The 23,041-nt window shown below is 34.5% G+C and overlaps 3 protein-coding genes across 3 annotated transcripts; 2 read left to right on the plus strand and 1 right to left on the minus strand.

The window, feature by feature from the left end:
* Nucleotides 1–535: 535 nt before the first annotated feature.
* Nucleotides 536–1,285, minus strand: LOC112018055 (uncharacterized). Its single transcript, XM_024050564.2, has one exon. The coding sequence runs from the start codon at nucleotides 1,283–1,285 to the stop codon at nucleotides 536–538; it is 750 nt and encodes a 249-aa protein (XP_023906332.2).
* Nucleotides 1,286–5,746: 4,461 nt separating this feature from the next.
* LOC111995066 (uncharacterized) lies at nucleotides 5,747–11,504 on the plus strand. Its single transcript, XM_065767143.1, has 9 exons — nucleotides 5,747–5,991; nucleotides 8,328–9,091; nucleotides 9,224–9,412; nucleotides 9,516–9,624; nucleotides 9,755–9,813; nucleotides 9,892–10,063; nucleotides 10,192–10,259; nucleotides 10,418–10,871; nucleotides 10,967–11,504. Exons 1-9 carry the CDS (start codon nucleotides 5,838–5,840, stop codon nucleotides 11,068–11,070), a joined length of 2,073 nt encoding a protein of 690 aa, XP_065623215.1. The 5' UTR covers nucleotides 5,747–5,837; the 3' UTR covers nucleotides 11,071–11,504.
* Nucleotides 11,505–18,767: 7,263 nt separating this feature from the next.
* LOC111995098 (uncharacterized) lies at nucleotides 18,768–20,288 on the plus strand. The gene has a single exon (XM_024026996.2). The coding sequence runs from the start codon at nucleotides 19,156–19,158 to the stop codon at nucleotides 20,074–20,076; it is 921 nt and encodes a 306-aa protein (XP_023882764.2). The 5' UTR covers nucleotides 18,768–19,155; the 3' UTR covers nucleotides 20,077–20,288.
* Nucleotides 20,289–23,041: the final 2,753 nt, after the last annotated feature.

Below are 23,041 nucleotides of genomic sequence, written 5' to 3' on the forward strand. Positions count from 1 at the left end.
AGCTGCAAGCACATACAAGTACAATGAAACATTAGATATTAATTGCAACACCTACTAAAAACAATACCAAACAATGAACCTAATTAACTGTAGGTGATCACAAAGACTCATATCATGCTAATTATAGGCTTAGACTTGAATTTAAGAATCATACTGTTGAAACTCTCACAAATATTGTTTACTATAGTGTCAGTCAAGGCATCCTCACTAAACATGTGTTTAGCCCATTTTGTTGTTGAATGAGCATTCAACCAACTGTATGCATCAGCATCAATGCCCTTCAGCTCATCTATCACCCTATCAAACTCTTTTTTATAAGTTGCCTTGACTGCCCTCCAAAACAGTTATCTAATTAGAACACCAAGATGATTCTTCCTAAAGTTGTTATAGGTGTGCCTACAACAAATCCTATGTTCATACTGTGGCTAGTTATCAATAAAAGCTTGCACCAACCCCTGTCACAATGAGTAAATGAAGAAAAAAACAACCAAATAGAAAATAAACTACACACCTTCTACTGGTCTGACATAAACACCTATCTCCTATTCTGATCTATGTCTACAAGTAACAAATTGATGAACCAAGTCCAAGAGTCCTTGGTTTCAGCCTCTACCACTGAATATGCAAGTGGGAAATACTCCTCATTAGGATCTCTGCATATTGCAGTAATCAATTGCCCCATTGACTTGTTCTTCAAATGGCAAGCATCCAAACCAATGAATGGCCTACATCCAGCCAAAAACCCCTTCTTGCAACCCTCCAAACATATGTATCGCCTCTCAAAATAAGGCACCCCACACACCAAATCCATCTCAGCTACTAAATCACCATCATGGAAGGTATGTACCTTCATAAGTATGGTACTACCAGGACTAGCCCTCCTTAATTCCTCACAATACTCCCACAGCTGGTTGTACTGTTGTGTATAAGCCCCATCAACATATTCTCGAGCCTTAGCCCTAGCCTTACTTGCTTTTCCTACACTTATGTTTAGGGTAAACTTATCATAGACAACCTTTTGAATGTCTTTCAACTTGATATTAAGCTGTTTTTTCACATTCTTCATCAACTTCTTCCCAATGTATGATGAAGTACACCTAGGATTCTTATAACTTCTAGAGTAGGTGTGTTCCAATGTCAATGTCCTTAGTTGGTAGCTCCTTTCCCTTGGCACCTTTGTTAGATAGGCAACAAACTTGCACCCTTCTTGGCAGACAGCTCTTATCCTTTGTAGATCATTTTTAACAAATCTGATCCCCCATCCACCATGAACTGCATAATCCATCATAGCTTGCTTGAATTGCTTAGGTGTAGTAAACAGCATATCTTTCTCAAAATAAATATGGTCAGCCTTAGCCAGTGGCTTAAACACAAGGAACTTCCTCACTTGCTCTTTTTTCTGTTCCCTTTCATCTCCCACATGTGTCCTGTTATCATCCTCAAACTTATCATCACTATCATATCCAAGCTCATTACACCAGCACCCATTTGGCTTGGTTCATTAACATCAGCATCATCCTTACCATCCCAACTGTCACTACTATCTTCAACAAAGTCCCTAACACCATGGTTCAACTTTACATCATCTTCTAGGCCACTTCCCACACTATCACTGCTATCACTTATATGAAAGACCTCAGGGAGGTGCTCAATGATAGGTTCTTTATCTACTCTCCTTGAACCCACTTGAGAAGCAGCCACCTCAATAGGAACATCAGCATTAACCTCAAGCTCATCCTCATTGTTAAAAGTTTGATCATTAGCATACACGCCATCACTATCATAAAAAATGTAAAAATCATCCCCATCGTGGTCATCATGTTCACTGTCATCATCATTGTTATAATAACTTGTAAAGTCTTGCTCCAATGCCAATGGCTACACACCCTTACCAGCATCCTGTCCTTCATCAACTAATATAGGATCATGTATTGGGTGCTCTACATACACATGAATATCTTGATGACCCCTCACTAATTCTGTCAGGTACATGGCATCACTATCATCAACAATCAAATGAAAGTCTACTAGTTCTTGGTCCACTCCAAGCATTTTATACCACAACCTGATAACAAATGTGTACCCCAAGTCCCTACATATACTCTCTATCTCAACCTTGGACCACCTGTTAGGATCACAATTATCAACTACATCTACTGCACCTCTCACATATTTTCGGCCATTCTCAATAAAATGGCCACCATGATGCACATATATACTAAATAGTTCATCCATTCTGCATGCAACATAACACCAAAACCAATTAAACAATGCTAGTTACAGAACAAATTATATATTATTTAGAACAAAATATATATTATATTTAACAAAACAACACTCATACCTAATAAAATATTCCATTCTGCATGCAAACAACACAACACTTAATAAAGTATTAGGTGATCACAACACTTAATCAAATATTTAAGTAACAATACAACACTTACTTCAATAGTTTTGTCATACTAAAAGAAACAGAGAAAAGTACTTTTGTCATACACGGGGAACACATGGACCACAATGTAAACCACAAACAAACACATGCAGACAAGGACCAAAAAACAGTCAAACTGCCAAAATATACAAAAACATTATGGCCCCTACTAGGAAAGAGCCAACAAGCTTATTGTAAAGCTATAAATAAGGATAGAGAGAAGAGAGAGAAGACCTTTTCACAAAGACAGAGGTCTCCTAGCTTTCATTTTCTCCACTCCATGAAAAGTGTGGGTATCAAGTGACAGAGATTGACAGAGATGGTGGTTTTGAGAGATGGTTGATGATGATGGTGCTTTAAGTTAGTGTCTTTCAGAGATGGGTTTTGAGAGATGGTTGATGATGATGGTGGTTTGAGAGAGAAGTCGGATTTTTCTTTATGGTTGATGATGATGGCTGTTCAATAGAGGCAGAGAGTTGATCTAGGGATTAAGTCTGATTTGGGAAAGCCCTTCACTTGCGCGCGAGAGAGGTTGGTGAGTGACAACACGTGTGGGGCGAGAAAGCCACATGTCGAAGTGCGTGAGTCTGATTTCTTTACCTGCGTGCCAAATTGCCTTCACGTGAGCTTTCCCCGTTATTTTATTGATCCATGTATAAAAAAATCATTATTTTATTGATTTGTCAGCCACATTAGCTTTCCTCATTAGTTTGGTGACGAAATGGTACTTCAAGGACTTAAATGTCCCGCGTTAATTGGTTTAGGGACTAAAAGTGGTAAAAATAAAATGTAGGGACTAAAATGGAAAAAAATTAAAATGTAAGGACTAAAAGTACATTTACGCCATAAAAATATATAGAACACCAGTAAGCTATCAACTTACTTCAATTTTTGTCTCTTCTCTGATATTTGGTGCTAAGGAGATGGAAATGAATCTTGGGAACCATGCTAGAAATGGTAATAATAGGGTTTTTGAAGCATTTTCATATAAGGCACCTTTCGGTTGCATGAGAAAGGAGGTGCTTAAGTTGATCTAGCTAGTAAAAAGAATAGGTATAAAATGTGTGAATTTGAAGAAACAATTGAATTAAATAATTATTGTTGCTAATATGTTTATAAATATGGTTGAGATTCATTTGTTTATAAGTACTAAATATAGGCATGTGCGTTGCATAGTTTTATTTTTATTTTTGTTGTTGTTGTGTTGCATGAGAACTCTTTCAAGTAGAGTAAGAAGCTGTGAATAACTAAAACAATTAAAAATTAATAAATAGACATTAATAGTGACACAATAATAATATTTAACTACATTATTTGAGTGAATAAGGTTGTGTAAAAATCCATAGAACTCTCCTTATACATAATATAATAACATTATGTTTCAATCTCTTGGAATAGTTTTGGTATGCAAATTTTGTGGACCTCATCATGGGTCTGGCTTTCTAGCTATAGCTTGGTTGGGCCATGAAAAAATGTTCTATGGTTCTTTGGTGTTGGTGGAGCATGTTAAGGTAATAGTTTGTAGAAGGATGGTACAATTCAAAAAAAAAAAAAAAAAAAAAAAAAAAAAAAAAGAAAAAGAGTATTGGAAGTTATCCTTGAAAGGGATACGAAAATTATGATTAACAAATGAATCTTTTAATTATATTTATAAACATATCAATCATAATAATTATTTAATTCAAATGTTTCTTCAAATTCACCCATTCCAGTGTTTATTATGTTATATGAAAAAGGTTAAACAATTAGATAATACCAATACAAACTTAGTATAAGAAGGTAACGATTGAATGAGATGAAAGGTAAAACAAAGTGAAAGTTGAAAAAAAAAAAGAAAAAAAAAAAAAAGAAAAGGGATGTTGATGACATGGTGCATGAAGGAAAAACATACAAACATGTTTTCATGTTATAGATTTAAGGGTTTGGTTCTTACCTTTTGGGTTTAGTATCAAACTCTAACTAAACCCCAATGGAGCGAAAATAGTCTACCATGACCTTTGTAGCATTTCAAACAATTTTCAATCGCATTCGAGTCAGTAAAATCCACAAGTATGGGTTTTCTATGTGATGTTTACATGTTAAGACACACAACTTTGATGATGGAATCTTGAGAATAGAGACAGCCTTAATGAGAATGTGTCTCTATTATTTTCTGAATGCACACTTAAACATAAATTTAGGTGTCTTTAATAGATTAGGGATTTTGTGCTCTCTTATATTTGTGCACACCAAAAAACCCTATTGCAATGGGCTAGCCACATGGGCACCTACGAGTTTAAATGACAACATCATCAAGAGCTTTGCAAAATTAATTGTGAATCATCCGTTATTATATATAGTACACATATAGCTTCAGGGGCAAAGGGAGGGGGGGCTAGGGGGCCATGGCTCGCCTCTACTTTTCAAAAATCCTCAATCCCTCTTGTAGTTTTGGTATAAAAAAAAAATAATTGTGTACATAATTTAGAATAATGGTCCCCTATATTTTTTTTCTAAAAACATTTAATGCATTTATATAGTTGATCAATTCATTTTTTGTTCTCTCAAATTACTTTTATATCATACATAGCTCATTAAATTAAAATGTAATTAATGAATACTGTACATAATTTAATTATATTATTTTTATTAAATTGACTTGTACATTTTTAGACACGTCAAAACTTACTTTTGTTTTTTTTTTTTTTTTTTTATTTTTTTTTTTTACAAATATGTAAAGACTTAATTGATATAAATATTTTTGTTTTTGTAAAAAAAAAAAAAAAAAATCATATGTTAAATCAAAATTACAAACATTTTTCATGAGCAAGCAATAACCATCAAAGATTTTACCAGTTTAAGCTAACTAGAATCGACCATCCTCCTTATTATTATAACTATGGAATTATAATTTAGGATAATAATTCTCTCAATTTGTTTTTAAAAACCAATAAATATCATTATGCATTTCAAATTTAAATTTTGTAAAATTTAAAATATATATATGCTAATATGTTTACTAAACTTAATTAATATTTAGTTATTATCAACTTATCATCTCTTATTTGGTGTGAGGAAATTTTGATTAATATGGTTCATCTACTACTTAAAATTTATTTTTATAAAAAAAAATACTTTAAATTTATTAAAAGTTAAACTTAAAACTACATTTTATGAACCCAAAATAAAGCCCATCTAGCCGCTAAGCTTAACCCCACCCTTTTAAACGAAGAAAAATGAATGAATCAGTATATTCCGCCCAGCCCAGCCCAGCCCAGACCTTTACGTCGGTTAGAGTGAGCATTTTTCACTGAATAAGTACAGCTTACACAGCACAAAAAATCACACTTTTTTCTCGTCCATTTTTATTTCGCGCTCTCTCTCTCTCTCTAATCAGTATCACTCTCTGAAAATTCAATCCTCAATGGCTTCCTCCACCGAGAAACGCAAAATTCTCGAACAAGATGAACACGAAGCAGCGAAGAAGACAAAGGTTCTTGTAGAAGATGATCACGCAGCAGCGAAGGAATCAAAGCCTACAGAGCGCGTGGTGCTCAACCCTGCTGACTGCAACTTAGGTATTTTCTTTTCTTTCTTTTTCTTTCTTGTAACTCTGTTTTGTTATATAGGGTTTTAGTTTTCTTAAATTTTTGCTTAATTTTCCTATATATTTCCAATTTTCTTCTACTATGTATATATAACAACAACAAACAAAGCCATAGCCAGTGATAGAAACAAAGATTTACTCTTTTTGTTGTTGCTCTAATAATTTGAAGTAGAATTTAAGTCTTGTATGCCTAACCCTAATAACTCTACTTTCAAATTCAATGATGGGGTGAGAAGGAGAATATTGTAGCAAAATTTGGAATCTTTTGAGAACATTGTTGGTAAATTCTTTGTGGATGCTTGCTGGTGGTTTCGATGTTGTGAGGAGTCCCGGGGAGAAGTTTGGAGGAAATATGGTTACTGGATTTGAAGTGGAATTTCACCAGTGTGGGAATTGAGGATCATCTTGTTGTTTGGTGTTGTTTTTTTTTTTTTTTTTTTCACATGGACTAACAGAAGGGAAGATAAGGGTTTTATTTGCAAAGAAGTTGGATAGGGCGATGATAAATAAGGAGTGATTGTGTGTGTAGGTTTGAGCAATTTGTTGTTAAATAAGGAGTGGTTGTTGAACCATGGACGTCTTTGTTAAAAACACATGTGCCAGTTAAGGTACAAGGCTCTTGGTACAACAAGAAGAATTTTGGCCCTAAACCCGTCGAGTTATTTTAATTTCTTGTGTGAGCGTTGGGATTTTATTGATTGGGTGATGGAAGCTTGGGTTATGGGGGAAAGGGGTACCCCTATGTTCATATTTTATAGGAAGCTGAAGTCTACCAAGGCAAAGCTTAAGGAAGTTAATAAGGATATTAATTGTGGGATTTTTCAATGAGTGGAATTGGCTAGGGCTAACCTTGAAGCTTGTGAAGCTAAATTGATGCAATGCTCATATGTGGTCAGGGTATCCAATATTGTGCAGCAATATCTTCATGAGTTTCTCACAATTAGCGACACTGAATGGGTTTTCCTTAAACAGAATTCAAGGAATGGACAGCTTAACCTAGGGATCAAAACAATTCTTTCTTTTATAATTTGGTGAAAGCAAGGCAAGCAAGGAATGTTGTTAGAATAAGGGTAGATTAACCATCTAAAATCAAGCAGATGATGGTTAACTACCACCAAGATCTGCTTGGCTCTTCTACTGAAATCAATGTAGATCTGATAGTTAATAAAGTCTCTACTCTATTCCAAGATCAGATGCCTGATGATATGAAGGCAAGGATGCAACAGGATGTGACTGATCAGGAAATATAGCTGCCTTTATTTTACCTGGGTAATGAAAAGGCACCTGGTCTTGATTGCTTCACTGCCTTACTCCTTAAGAAGTCTTGGCATATTGCGAAGGATGATGTTATTGCTGCCATCAAATCTTTCTTCAAGACTGGTAAAGCTGTTGAAGGAGGTGAATTCCACTATCCTTTCATTGATCCCTAAGGTCCCTAATCCTACCACAGCAACAAAATTTATATTCATTGGATATTAGAATGTGATATATAAAAGGTTGAGGGACTATCTTGAGATGTTGAAAAAAGCAAACCAAACACGTTTTATTAAAGGAAGGAGCATTGCAGTAAATTTTCTACTCGCTCATGAATTAGTGAAGAATTATCAAAGGAGTAAAGGGCCTAGAAGATGTACAATCAAGGCTGACTTTAGGAAAGCATTTGACTTAGTGGATTGGAATTTATATTGATGTGCCTACGTGCATCTGGGTTTCCTCCTAGATTTCTTAAAAGGGTAAGAAAATGCATTAGTAATTCAAGGTTCCCACTTGTCTTGATGGGGCACTTTAAAGGTGGCAAAGGGCTTAGGCAAGGGAATCCAATCTCTCTTTATCTTTTGTAATAGCTATGGAGTCATTCACTAGGCTGATGAAAAACAAGGTACATGAGTTGTATTTTCTATAGGCTAAGCAGTGTCCATTAATTACCAATCTGCTCCAGTTTGTCTCATATAGGCTTTTGTTGTATTTTCTAGCCTAAGCAGTGTCCAGTAATCGTTCTTCCTACTTCTAGTCTAGCTTGCTTTTCTAGATTTGAATTATTCCATGGAATTGAGGTGCTTGAAGCCTCTCCTTTTCCAAATGTGTTATCATAGGTGTCTGTTGAGATTTATTGTGGTAAAGCATAGGTATTTTCAGTGTCATAAACCTAAGAAGTAGGTTGGGTATTTAAGCACCACTTAGAAATGACCATTTCTTTTGAATGCTTGTGGTTGTATATGTATGTATTTGTATGGATAAACCTAAGATCTAAACAAATGCATTTTAGAATTGTATGATTGCTGACTTGAATTTTTACCCTGTCTGTAGATTTCAATATTGAAGGCAATGGTCTCCAAGGATCTGCACTTTATGAGCAGGGGTTTTCTTATTGCTGGTCTGGTGCTCGTGCGAATGTTGGAATAACTCGAGGGAGATACTGTTTTGGTTGCAAAATTATTTCAGTGCAGCCAGTTGATATGGAGGACACTGCCCCTGACCAGCATCACGTTTGCCGTGTAGGCATTTCTAGAGGGGATGATAATGTGGGGAACCTCGGGGAAACTGAACACAGCTTCGGGTTTGGGGGCTTAGGAAAATTTTCTAGTGCAAGGAAATTTATAGATTATGGTGAAAAGTTTGGGATTGGAGATACAATTGTGTGTGCTGTTAATCTTGAAGACAAACCATTGGCTTGCATTGGTTTCTCCAAGAATGGCAAATGGTTGGGCATTGCAAGGCAATTTAATGCTGGTCCAAAGGGTCTAGGAGTGGTGGACTCTCCAACGAGAAAGCTACAGTGGGAATCAGCACTTTTTCCCCATATTTTGTTGAAAAATGTTGTAGTAGAGTTGCAATTTAGTGTTGAAGAGGGACTCATTCCTGAAGAAGGTTACAAACCTTGGGCTTCTGCTCTTGAGGATGGAAATGCAATGATGGGCCCTACTTTCTCTAAGCCAAGCGATTGTGAACTGATGATGATGGTTGGATTACCAGCTTCAGGCAAGACTACATGGGCAGAAAAATGGGTGAAGGAGCACCCTGAGAAGCGTTATGTTTTGCTTGGGACAAACCTTATTTTGGATCAAATGAAGGTTATTTAATTCATTCTTTTTTTCTTTTTCTTTTTCTTTTTTTTTCCCTTTTTCAATGCCTTTGGCTAGATGTTCTAATGGTGCCATTCATTTTTTCTGCTCAATATTCTCATATCTTGAAGCCTTTTGCAGGTGCCAGGGTTAACACGTAAGCAAAATTATGGGGAACGATTTGATCGCCTGATGGATCGAGCTACTGCTATTTTTAATACCCTTTTACCTCGAGCAGCCAAAACACCTCGCAACTACATAATTGATCAAACAAATGTCTACAAGAATGCACGTAAACGTAAACTGAAACCATTTGCATACTTTCAGAAGGTAACTACAAAACCATGATATATTTATAGGTTGGAAAATTGAAAGATTCCTTTCTTGGGGTATGACCTTTAATATTTATGATTTACTATTTTTCCTCCTCCAGATAGCTGTTGTGGTGTTTCCCAAGCCTGAAGAACTTAAATCTCGTGCTGATAAAAGATTCAAAGAAATGGGAAAAGAGGTACCAGCTGATGCAGTTAATGAGATGTTAGGTATCCACTATTTTAGCTTACTTTCATTTTTATATAATTATTTTGTTGCAATTTTGTTTAACTGTTGTTTTGGTTACTGCCTTCCTTTTAATTTGTGGTTTTATTTTTCTCTTCATAATGTTTATGACAGCCAATTTTGTTTTGCCCGGGAGAAAGGATATGCCTGGTTCAGATGAGTATTTTGATCAGGTAATTATCTATCAACTTGTATATTCATTATGTTTTTGTTCATAGTAATGTGGCTAATTCTATGGTCTCTTTTAACAGGTTATCTTTGTGGAACTCAATCGAGCAGAGTCTCAAAGACATTTGGATGAGATGAAGAATGCTCTTGTGTCTGCGCCCAACTTGAACTCTAATAACTCTTCACCTTATTCTCGGGAAGGTTCCATCCAGCCATATACTGGGTTTACGCGACAGCATCAAGGATCTTTGGCAGGTTTGTCTGACCTTGTAAAAGTCTGAAATTGGGAAATAGCCCTTTTTAGATTTTTTATTTATAAATAAAATGTAACTATTTAGATATATTATGTGATTATGATGCTGATGATGTTTCACTAATTCCAGCTACTGGAGGACATTGGCAAAGCTCTTATGCACCTCCCCCTCCATATAATTATCAAGGGCCCAACCAAGTAAGTTGAAGTTGTTTTTATCTTTTGTGAGTGGGCTGGAGATTGTTTGTTGAAGTTCTAATAATTTCTTTGATATAATTAAAATCAATATAAAATTTCAATGAAAGGACCTGCCTTGAATAAGTAAAGTGATATAATGGATATGCTTAAATTCATAGGTGAATACGACATATCAAGGGGCTAAACTACAAGGACGTACAGGATCGTATGCTGAAGCATATCAAGGCAATCAATATCCTCCTGTAGCCATTGTAGCTCCTCCTCCTGGAACCTATTCAAGCTATGAGAGTTCGATTCCTAGAGATAATACTGGTTATTCTGGGAGTTATGGTGGTACTCCAAGTAGTGGGACTGCCCCTAACTGGGGTTATGGAATGGGTGGTCCCCCCTACAGCAGACCAAAAATTGAAGCCATGAATGCCATTCCTGGCGCTGCCACTGACCCCTACAGGAGTAGTATGGTTGAACCCCCTCCATTTGGAAGTGCAAGTACAACGCCATTCTCACACAGCAGTCATGGTGGACATTTTAGCAACATAGGAGGCCCTGGAACTGTTCTGCAGGCACCAAGAGCACCCTCGTATTTGTCTAGGCCTCCCCCAGTGACATATGGTAGGTACTCTTGATTCATTATTTGCTATTTACGCGCGCATAGACATGTTCATGCTTTTGTTAATTTTCAGCCACATTATTGCTCATTCCTTTAGGTTCACCTTATGGAACTCCGAGTCCAAGACCTCCATACGGAAGTAATCCTACTGATGGGCAGTATACTGGAGGATATGCCCCTCCTCATCCAAAATACTACTAACTTCTGTATAGATTTGCTGGATGTTCGCTAAAGACATGATGTTTGGGCCATCCATCAAAGTTGAACGAATAGATATGTCAGTTTCGAGACATGGCCAAATCTGACACAAGCTTTATGACTTACAACTGAAGGCATGCCTTTTGACTCCGATTGGTAGATAATACTAGCATGACACCCTTTTTTTTTTGGACATAAAATATTTAGAAGATGTAATTTTTTTTTTTTTTTAAAAAAGAAAAAGAAAAGAAAACCTCAATATTGAATCCTGGGGATGATGGCCACTTTCAATATCTTGTTCCCGTCTTGATTTGCTGTGTTCTTTATTTTTGCATTCAGATGGTGTGATGTTAATCACTACTAGGGCATAATGGTTTTGTAGAGTTGAGGAGGTTTGTTGGTGATATCAGCATATAATATGACAACTTCAGATATAAGTAGGGCTTATATATGGTAGCTTGTAAATAAGTTTTTGGAGTGCAGATTTGCTATATCGATGGTGCCATCCCTACATATCAAAAAAATTCAACATAATAAGGATAGGTGGGTTATCTAGTGCTTGCTATATAAAGTATTTGCTGTGTAGAGTTCTTTTAAATAAACATTATGTAAATATTTGAGATTGTATAATTGTAATCACCATTTAACCAAAATAATAATAATAATAATAATTGTAATCACCAGTCATATTAGACCCATGGTTATTACCATAATATGAAAGGTGACGCCTGATATAGACGATGAGACCAAGACACAGTGCACGTTCATGAACAAATGGAGCATTTTCAATTCAATCTTCGCGTCATTGTCCCGATTGCCATTTGGACCCGTGCAATCTTATTCTTGAACAATATAGGTAACGAAACCATGTCTGTGAATGATAGATGGGTTTTAGATGTGATAAACCTATACTAAGGTAGAGGGTTAGATTGTAGGTTCAAGACCCACCAGTTGTACGTGTAACACTGCAACTTATGATTTAAAGAAAAAAGAATAATAAAACCGGCCTAGACGGAAAAGATGTCAATGAATAATTGTGTTACATAATTCTGTAGCCGCGAGAAGTTAGTTGCTTTTAGTTTTCAGCTGTTAGCATGTGGCAACATATTGCAAAACAAGGCAAAAGTTCTTGCACATCAATCATCCACTTTTATTTTCCTTGGATCTTACTGAAATAAAATTGTATGCATTTTCTGAAAGTTTATATTAAAATTGATCAAACTTTGTCTTTACAAGTTATCAAAGTTGGAGGGACTTGCTTTCTTGTTTTCTTCCAAATGGGAGGAACTGAACCCATTAGTTCCTACCACAAATTGGTCCAAAGATTAAACTCCATTTTGGATGGTTTGAAGTTGGCGTATGTCTTAGGAAAATTTTATCTAGAGCTGAGGGGAGGACCTAACCCAAAAGTTTGAGATTGACATCCAAGGGCACAAACCACGTGACAAACCCTCTAAAAGGGTATGTTCTTCGTGTACCTTTATGGCTTTAAGCACTGAGTTGATAGCCTAGATTCTTTGTCTGCCACAATTAACAATGACAAGCAGCTCACATGTCTTTTCTTTCCATACTAGAATAGAAGCCTTCCGGTTCAATCAAAGTAAAGAGAGTTTGGTCGATGACTGATTTTTTTTGCTCACAATTTGCCCAAAAAAATAATGTAGTGAAGTAATTCGAAGGTTGTGATCTAACTTAGATATCCTTTATGTTGAGCTTGGATACTTGTTAATATTGAAAACAATAAGGAATGATAGAACAGTAACGTACACAAAAGAACTGCACTCTCTCTCTCACTCAATCTTTGTTTCTCTCTTTTTTTGGGACTTAAAATGAATCGAATTATTTATCTTATCAAGATGAAAATTTCTGCTTTAACCCATACACGTATAAAATACTTGTGGACGTCCCTACGGTCGAATTCGTTGTTCTTTCATATCCAATCATAATTCTCTATGATTTACTTGAAAGTGAAGCTAGGACCAGTGGTAGACTCAAAGTTCCAACTGCCCTACGCCGTCAAATCAAACAAAAGCCGGGAGTTTTAGAGAACCGTAAAGCCAGTACTTTGCATTTTCTTTTAGCTCAGATTTTTTATTCACTAGCTTTCCAACGAAATATCTTTCTGATGAGCTAACAGGCCGCCGTTATTTAGGATACGTTTAAATATTGCTTATTTTACTGAAAATTAAAAATTAAAAATAATAAAAAAATAATTTTTAATTACTGTTCACACTAAAATATTGTTCATATGCCTTAATATACTGTTCATATCCTATGAATAGTGCACCAGACATTGGTCTCCAAAAAAAAAAAATGTTGAAATGCAAAACATCCAAATGTGGACGTAATCCAAATGCTCACTTAGAGCATTTCTATCCGCTTATGAAGAAGCAGAAGAAAAAGCATTTTGTCTCGTAAAAAAGCCACTTTATGCACACCATATCTCATTTTTTACATTATAATACACCACATTAAAATAATATTTTTTACACTTAACATGGGTTGTGCGTGTTTGAGAGTGATAGAGAAAGAATAAAAAAAAGAATTGTGCATGTTTCAAAGAAAGAACAAATAAAGAAAAAGAAAAAGAAAGAATGCATAAATTGTACAGTGCATGATACTATAGTAGTGCTTAAAATTTGCTACGGGAATGCATGATCGGATGTAAGGCTCCTTCTGTTGTTGTTGTTGGTTTTTTTTTTTTTTTGGTAAGAAAATCCTTGTGCAAAATTTTCATCCGGTTTTAAAGGACTGGATGAAAATGCTCTTACATGAAGCATGTGAATGGTTAGCAAAACAAAATATCATACCGAATAAAAGGTCCGTTTAGATACAGCTTATTGCTGAAAATTGAAAACACTGTAACAAAATAATTTTTAAATATGCGAATAGTGCCGTGAGACCCAATTTTAAAGAAAGATTTGTTGAAATTCATACTTGCGGGTCCCGTAAACAATGCACGGTATCCACAGAAAAAACGCAGATGCACATGATTTTTCCTTTTCAATGCAATCCAAACCATCCCAAGAGGGAAACTAACACCTTGCCAATTATCAAAAAAAAAAAAAAAGTCTCAAACAAAATAAAATCCTCAATAATATGTTCTCCCCCAAATAGTTAAGGCATGCATTAACACAAGACGTAAGATAAGGATCATCCACAATAGAGACCTGCAATCACCCACAAGGGGACTCAAACCAGGATGAACTTCAGACATAGTAGAAACTAAAAAGAAAGGGAACCATAATAAAAGTAAAAAGACATTCAAAAATCTCACGAGAATATTAACGAAAGTCCATCTCTTAAGGCCCAAAGCTCTCGTACCACATTTCTGGCCACTCTTAACGCGCTGCGAGAAACCAAACATCCATTGTTCACTGTGATCCCCGAATGACCCCACCACCACTAAATTTGCCCTGGAATAATAATACCCTAGGAGGAGCCATTTATATTCAGCTTTACCCACCCTGTCCTTGGGGCTGATCACTTGACAGGAGTGGGTTCCAACAAAACGTAGATTATGTGTTATACACTGGAGGCTTTTTTGGATTATTTGTATTAACCTCCCTTGTGAGCATTAAGGTCAATCTGAGACTAAAACTGAAAAACACACTATTTTTAACGGGCTAAATTTATTCTTTATAAGATAATTGGATTTGGAACACATAGCATCACTCATTTGATCATCTATAGTAAAAACACTAGAGACAATAATATGGCGTGCCTTCCCTTCTATAACCATAGCCTACTTGGACCAGCATAACTTTAGAAACTAGGCCTACAGGAATGATCAAAGTTTTAAGTTATTTCAACATCAAAGTGTCCATCAAAAAAACATCAGTGATACCACCCAAGTGGGCTTGCCAACCACAGTGATGTGGTTCATTTATAAACATTTGCAGCAAGGCGCTGATAGGCCTTCATTTTCATTTTCCTTTATTTTCACATTTCTTTCCTCCAATCACTTGTAATAATGCTTCACAGCTTGATAATTGATTGCCCACGTGGTTCGTCCTTTAAGTACAATTTTTTAACTAGCTTTAAAAGTATGGGTAATGATACTGTTATACTTATACGCTAAGTATTTTTACATCCAGTTTCATGTTTTAAAATGTGAACATTCCTTAATCAATCGTGGATGTTGACGTAAACGAGTGTAAGATGATACTTTCCCTTAAAGTATGGCAATGATACTTTTACACTTGTCTAGTATTTTCTGCCTTATATGATCCATAAGATCTTAGTTCAAATCTTCTAACCAGTATATTGGGGTTATTTTTAAAGTATTTTTCTTTGTATTTATTTGGTGTGCAGAATAAAAAAACAACAAATACGGACTTCAGAGATTAGTCAGGTGCTCTAAGATCCTAAGACATAAAGGGGGAAAAAACATGGTTCCACTTCTGCTGCTGCTGCTTCATTTTTTTTTTTTTCATTCTTAACAATCTTTGACACATACATGCAACAAATAAATTCCTAATATGCAGGATAGGAAATCAAACTGAAGATGAAGATTGAATTGATTAATTAAAGGTGCGCTGATATAGTATCACTGAATCTCTATATAAATAATAACAAGGGTATTTAGCTTGTAAATAAATACCAACCAGTGGTATCTCTAGAATCCAAATAATATTATCTCAAAAGAGAATCCAAATAATATTTCCTTTCTCATTTTTATCAGTCTTATAAGTGTTATCTGTGGTTACTAAACAAAAAGAAAGCCACATTTTCTCTTGGGAAGGATGATTCCGATCATTCTCTTTATCAAATTCCTAAAGATGTGTTATTTGCGTATAGAAATTTGATCTTATTGTGAGATTGTGTACAAACACATATGAGCTCCATTTTTTTTTTATTATAGTTATATTCAAAAGATGACACCTGCTCAATCAACAAAATTTTAGTTCAAAGTAAATGATTGCTTCAACTTCGTTTAGACTTCAATTTTTTTCACAGAAAAAGAAGATTGATCAATATCTGTGAGGAAATGAAAAGAACAATGGATGGCCCAAAACGCTATTTTTGTAACAAAAAGTAAATGAGAGAGACTTGTGTCCAGTGGCCAGTTCTATTGGACATGTTGAGATACGGACACATGTCCAACGTGTCCAGTGGAATTGGCCACTGGACACAACATAAGCTTAACTCAAAGTGAATAAGAGAAAGAGATAGAATCCTGACAAAAATGATGAGTGTGATTGTCCCCGATGAACTAATATGACACCCTTACCAAAATCATTCAAAACAATGAGAGGAGGGACAAGAAATAGACGTGGAGAATAATCTATATATTTTTGTGTGTAAAACTGTACAAGGGACTGCCTTTTTATATAAGCATAATAAATGTACAATACAAGAAATAGGAGTGCATGACAAGTAATAGTGCATTGAGCTTTAAGGCTGAAGGGTTTACACACAGACTAATATGTACTAATATATGCTAATATCCACTCTCAAACTCTAGGTGGCATGGAAGAATCCATCTTGAGTTTAGAAACAAGATCACAAAGACGACTAAGGTAGATGAGACTTTGTAAAGACACGGCATGGAAGAATCCATCTTGAGTTTAGAAACAAGATCACAAAGACGACTAAGGTAGATGAGACTTTGTAAAGACACCAGCAGGCTAGTTGTCAATGAAATGGAATGCAAGTGCCTTGATGAAGATGATGACGATGACGAATAAAATAACAATCAAGTTTAATATGCTTGGTGCATTTATGAAACCATCGATAGGAAGTGATTCCAATTGAAAAGAATTTGGTCATAGCATTCACATTGTGTGTGAGAAAGGTTCTTCTCTGATGCACTAGATGTTCAATCTCAGTAATTATATTACAACCGTATATGGCACTTAGGTTCAACCCCGTTAATTGACATTACACGAATACTTGAAACTTAATTTCTAAAGGATATAATTTGAATTATAATTCTACTTACTAATTATTTTTAATGAATTTGATATTTCTAATACAGCATGAGAGTTTGAACTTTTAACGTTTTCATTAAAAACACTAAAGATTGTCAATTGAGATACAAAACTCTAAACAATTCTATGTACTATTAAGTTAAAGTACTTGTGAAGGCTTCTACATGATACGGACAGTTGAGAAATCAAAACACCGAAAGTATACAAATGCCATGCCTATATTATATATATAAAGACTACAGAATGACATTTTATTTTTTGGCTAAAATGAAACTTCGTGAATGAGGTTAGGTTTTGAAGCAAGGCAACTAGGCATTTGGACTCTAGTGGTTAACCTCACGAGTCACGACATAATCAAGCAACTCAATTAGGAAAATGATATTTCAAAATCCAAACTTTCAGTCACAATCATACATAACAACTAAATGGCAATTTTTTTTTTTTTTTAAGCAATAAATGGCAAAGTTAAACCTTATAATAGTACATGCAAAAAAAAAAAAAAAAAAACCCTTATACATGGTTCATACGTGAACATTCATTAGTTGATATTTTTTTTTTTTTTTTTTTGAGCATGGTTATAATCACCTACTACTAGTACCCAAACTCGGTAAAACTTTATAAAAAAAACAAATAAATAAAAAGAAAAATATTCCGTGACACATATTATAAACCCACCATAACTTTAATTTTCTCTAAACCCCAACCGCACATGCTTGATAGTTTTCCTTAAAGACGGTAACCAAAAATAAAAGGTTGGAAACTTGTAAGGACCAATGAGTAATCCTTATTTCTCCGTTTAATTTGACATTAACACTTTGAAAAATAAATCATTTTCTAAGTAGTATTTTCTTAAAAATTATCTCATTTCCTTTTCTTTTTTAAAAAAAAAAAAAAACTCATTTTCCTATGTCTAATAGTATTAGTGGCAGAGCAAGGAACTTTTTTAGAGAAGCCAAGCCAAATATATAAACAAAAAAATTTTAATTCAAAGAAGAACACATATTTAGTAAATTTTTTAGGGGAGAAGCTAAATTTATTGCTTATGCAGTAAATGTTTGTAATTTTGATTTAACATGTACTATTTTCATCTTATTCTTCTTATTATTATTATTATTATTATTAATAGGCGTCTGCTCTTGATGATAGCTCTTTATCATCAAACCAATACATGATCAGTTTTTGATGTAGTCAGAGATTGAATAACAGATCTCTTATTCAACCATCAAAAACTTTACTAGTTGACATGTCTAAAAATATACAAGTCAATTTAATAAAAATAAAATATAATTACATTATGTATGGTATACATTAAATGCAATTTAATATAATAAATTATATATGACAAAAGAGTAATTAGAGGGAATAAGAAATGCACACATATACAAGTACCAAAAAAAAAAATTAATTACAGCTCTAAGCATTGGCTTCAACTAAAAAAAAAAGGTAATTATTATTTTTTTTTTCTAAAAGAAGAAGAAAAGGGAAGAAGAACCCAAGCCCAAGAGTACAAAGCCAAGAATGAGGACAGGTTTACAACTCCCAGTGTACGTTGGAGTTTTGGCCTCTGTTCCTGACCCTAAAAACAGTGATTAAATTCCATGAATGCATTATATGCATAATGTTAAAAGATAATAAAAACATCTTTTAAGAATGATTTGTAGATTTTGTGGGACAATTTACAAAGGTCCTCTCGGTAATTGTACCCCCCACCCTCCCTAAACCAAAAATATAGGCCACCCGACCACACCACCTCACCTCTAAATATTCCATGCCTCTCTCTCACGCACCTTCATTACACAAAAGCCTCTCTCTCTCTCTCTCTAAATTCTAAAACCCCATTACCTATATACACTACTATGTGACTATGTCCCTCTAAACCCTTATCTCTTTCTCTCTTTGTGTGTCTTTTTGAATCTCATCCAATTTTGATTCTTTTTCTCTTCCACTACTTTACCACCTTTCTTGTCTCTAATGGGTTCCATTTCTCATTCACAATTTCCTCCAAAAATCACGGTTTTCTGAGATAAATTCCTTTATTTGATTAGTACCCAAATTCCATTTTGAGCTTCTTCTTTCTTTTTTTTTTCTTTCCACTAATGGGTTTCTTTCTCCACACTTGAAATCATGGTTAATTTTCTGGGAAAATAAAATCTTCATGGAAGGAAATTCAATTCCAAATCCGAAGGAATTGAGAATTTCTGTTCTTAGTCTGCCTTTGTGTTGTTTTACCGTAAACATGAGTTTTCCCGTGGATTCGTTTTCCAACTTATTGTCACCAATTTCGTCAAGCCCTCTTTTCTCAAGCATTGTCAGTTTCTACACTTTAATTCTCCTCTATTTCCCGCACCTTTTCCTGAGAATTGTTTTCTCGCCTGTACTTATTCTTACTGGAATTCTCCTTTTCACTCTACTCCGTCTCGGTGCTGCTCAAAGATTGTTGGAAAATGAATTCACGGATTACACGTTGCATGTCCAAACAGACCCTCCAGAAGAAAGCAAAAGCAAAAGCCAAAGCCAAATTAGCGAGCCGGAAATAACGGAACAGGTCACGTGCCGATCCGAAACAGAGTCCGAAACCAAAACGGGTCATCCCGACCAGATCACGTGCTGCGAGGTCTCGTTCTCGTTCGTGGAATGGAATGTGAGAGCGCCGTTGGAAGTCATATACGAAGAGCACGAAGGCGAAGAGGCAGAGGAGGATCCGAAAGATGATTATTCGGATCCAAACGCGACCCGACAATTTGGCCTCGAGAGGTCCTCGTCGTTGTCATTGTACTACCCGGAATCCGATTCGGATGACTCGTCGGACGAAGGCGATCTCGAGGATTTTCCGGTGATCGGAGAATGGTCCTCACCGGAGAGCGCGTGCTTCGCGTGGGAGGAGGAGGACAGAGAGGGCTTGATCGAGATTGCTTTGGATCATGGAGATAAGAAATGTTCGGGTTCGAGTTTGGATTTGGGTTTTCATGTAGAGGAGGAGAATTTGATTGAGATTGATATTGATATTTCTCCGACGAGAAACGAGGAGTTTTTCGGCGAGAAATTGAGGTTTTCCGATGAGGTTAGGAACAGTTAATGTGGATGGATTAACGAATTAATTAATCAGAGTTTTGGGTTTTGCGTTTTTTTTCGTTTTTTGGGTTTGGAATGTTCTTTCCTTTTTTTCGATATAGCTTCGGTTTACCGTTGTGTTTATTCTTTATAGCCAAATGTGGAAGTATAATTAAGCACAAATCCAAAGATTTAAATGGGTTGCTTGGAATGACTAATTTACCCTTATCTTTTTTCTATTTTTAAATTTTTATATAATATACAATTTCATTTTTATCCCATAGTTTCAAATTAATTTTTTTTAATAGAAAAAAATTACATTGTGCTTCATTAGTTTCAAGTCGAATTTTGAAATTTTAAAATTAAATCATTTAACCCCTCAATTAAGACTAAAATCTTAACCCAAAAAATTTTAAATGTTTAAATCAATATGATTTTAAAAATATAGATTTTCGTTTGAAACTAACAAAACTTCGAAATTTATTTAGTAAATTTTAAACTCCAGGGTGTAATTTGTAACTTTAAAAAGAATAAGATTTAGTTAAAATCGTACTTAAAATATAAGGTTGAAGAATTTTTCTATTAATATAGGATCAAAGATTTTTGCATGGAAACATGGTAAGATGGTGATAGCAAGGTAAGGTGTTACATTTGGTTCAAAAGTGAACTTAATGAAAGGGCATGTGATATAGGTGAGAAGTTCATGAACACATTACTTGCAGTGATAGAGATTTGACATACAAAAGCATGAAAATCTAGTATAAAGGTCGTGATCAATTTAGGTCTACTTTCTTTAAAAAAAAAAAAATTAGGTCTGGGTAGGTCATTTTTATCCTTTTTCAAATTCATGTTTCCAACTAGTTGCCTTTTGGAAAGAAGTGGAAAGAAGTTGAGTCATCTTCACTTCATTCATACCTTTTTGGCCAAAGATCTTTTCCATTCAAATGTTCACTTTCAAAAGAAGCTGATCTTTCCTCACTCCATTGCATAATTGATGCCAATTTATATATAAATAACACTAATTCTTAAGATTGGTAAATGTTTTACTAAAAATTATGGCAAAATATGTTCGTAAGTCTCAATTCCCATCACTTTAATAAATGAATTTATGTGCCAAAAAAATAAAAGAATTTGTGTTATTTTCTTCCTAAATTTTGTTAGAAACTTTCTTAGAGAAATTTCCACAATAATCTAAATTTATGTTTGATTTAGTAATATTATCATAGCTTAGCAATTTAACGATTGAAAAAAAAAATCTAATATTTTAAACTCTTACTAGTTTTCCCATTCAACATTTTATTTTCTTTTCACACAACTTTCTCCTGTGTAAGCTCTTATTCAAGTAAATGTCAATCTTTCACTAATTTAATGTAAAAAACCTATTATTATTTTTGTGACCCGTATCAATATTCCAAAAAATTTCAAGAATTCAATTGTAACGAATAGAACCCAATACAAGGTTAACTATCTCCTAAAGATATGAAAAAGATTTTTTTTTTTTTTTTTTAAAGGGAAGGATAATAAAGGTGGAAACATCAACATGGGGTTTTGGAAATGAACTTGATTGGATTTATGCCAAAATAATTTATTGAAGAACATGGCGCATGACTCTATGTTAAATCGCAATAAAAGGAAATGAACTTGATTGGTTGCAAAAATGACTTCATGAAAACAATGGTGTATTTTGAATCCCAAATAGAGGACAGGGGAGATTGCAATTTGCAATGTCATTTCCGAATTCTGGAATCCATTTTCCACATACGAAAATAGTTGGTAACCTGCCTACATCATTTGAATCACCATTCATTAATTTTCGATGAGAACAAAACAGTGGTCAGTGGCAAATAAGACTTTAAATAATAATAAAAATTGAGCCTTTAAAAGTCTGACTGGGATGTCAATCTAAAAAGAGCTCTGCTCTATGGCCATCTTAAACAGTTTCACGATGAAATTATTGGCCCAATCAATAATGATAGTGAAGGAAACTTAATTGGGTGACTCTCTTCCCACATCCTGAAATGCAACTTTTGCATTCAATTTTAGGCCAACAAAGATGTATTCAGCATGCTTTCTCTTCCATGTGAGGAAGCAGTCTGCTAAATAGAACAACTTTCCTAGGCCTTTCCATCCCCCATTTATGAATCAACCATCTATATTCCGAGGATTCATTTACCTCAAGTCCAGCACCCTGACACTTTCATTTGGACTTCATCTTCAAGTGGTAAGTTTTCCTCTATATTAGCCTATTGGGTTTGACTAAGAAAGTTGCTTATCCACAAAAGGTCCTATATCAAGTCTTGATTAGAACGTGTCTGGATATGAATGAGCTGAACCAAGTATTAAAAATTTAAGGTTATTCATTAAATTCTATTTCAAATACAAATCGAACTCAAATTCATCAACAAACTTAATTACATGTTCAAATTTAGTTAAAAAAAAATATTTGTCAAACAAGCTTAGGCTTGTTCATGAGCTACTTAATTATCTTATTCTTTTCTCATATATTATAAAAACCACAATTAAAAGTTTTTACACCTTCACAAACTTATGCATATAATTAATAACTACATTATAATTTTTATTTATATGAGTTAATTAGATAAAATAATTTTCATTTATGGTGATGTTATAAAATATATATTATTTTAATGAGTTGAATAGGAAAATAAAAGTGAGAATGTTGGGTGTGATGTAAAATGGTATGATATAATTGATAAAGTAACTTTTGAGATGGTGAAATGAAATTGTTGAAGAAACCGGATATGAATGCTCTAAAATCTTATGGACTAATAATGTGGTGGATGGAACTTAGGATCTCTAAGTTTATGTTATGTCTTTCAAGTTTATTGAGCCTACTACTCAAGTGTCTCCAAAAGATACATGAGACCACATACTTGTAAGAAGTACAAGAGACGTTTTCTTCATTGGGAGGATGCTATCTATCTTCTAAGTAGATATGTTGAGCACAAAAAAAAAAAAAAAAAAAAAAA

Source organism: Quercus suber, unplaced genomic scaffold (assembly GCF_002906115.3).
Source record: "Quercus suber isolate HL8 unplaced genomic scaffold, Cork oak 2.0 scaffold_777, whole genome shotgun sequence".
Classification (NCBI taxonomy): Eukaryota; Viridiplantae; Streptophyta; class Magnoliopsida; order Fagales; family Fagaceae; genus Quercus; species Quercus suber.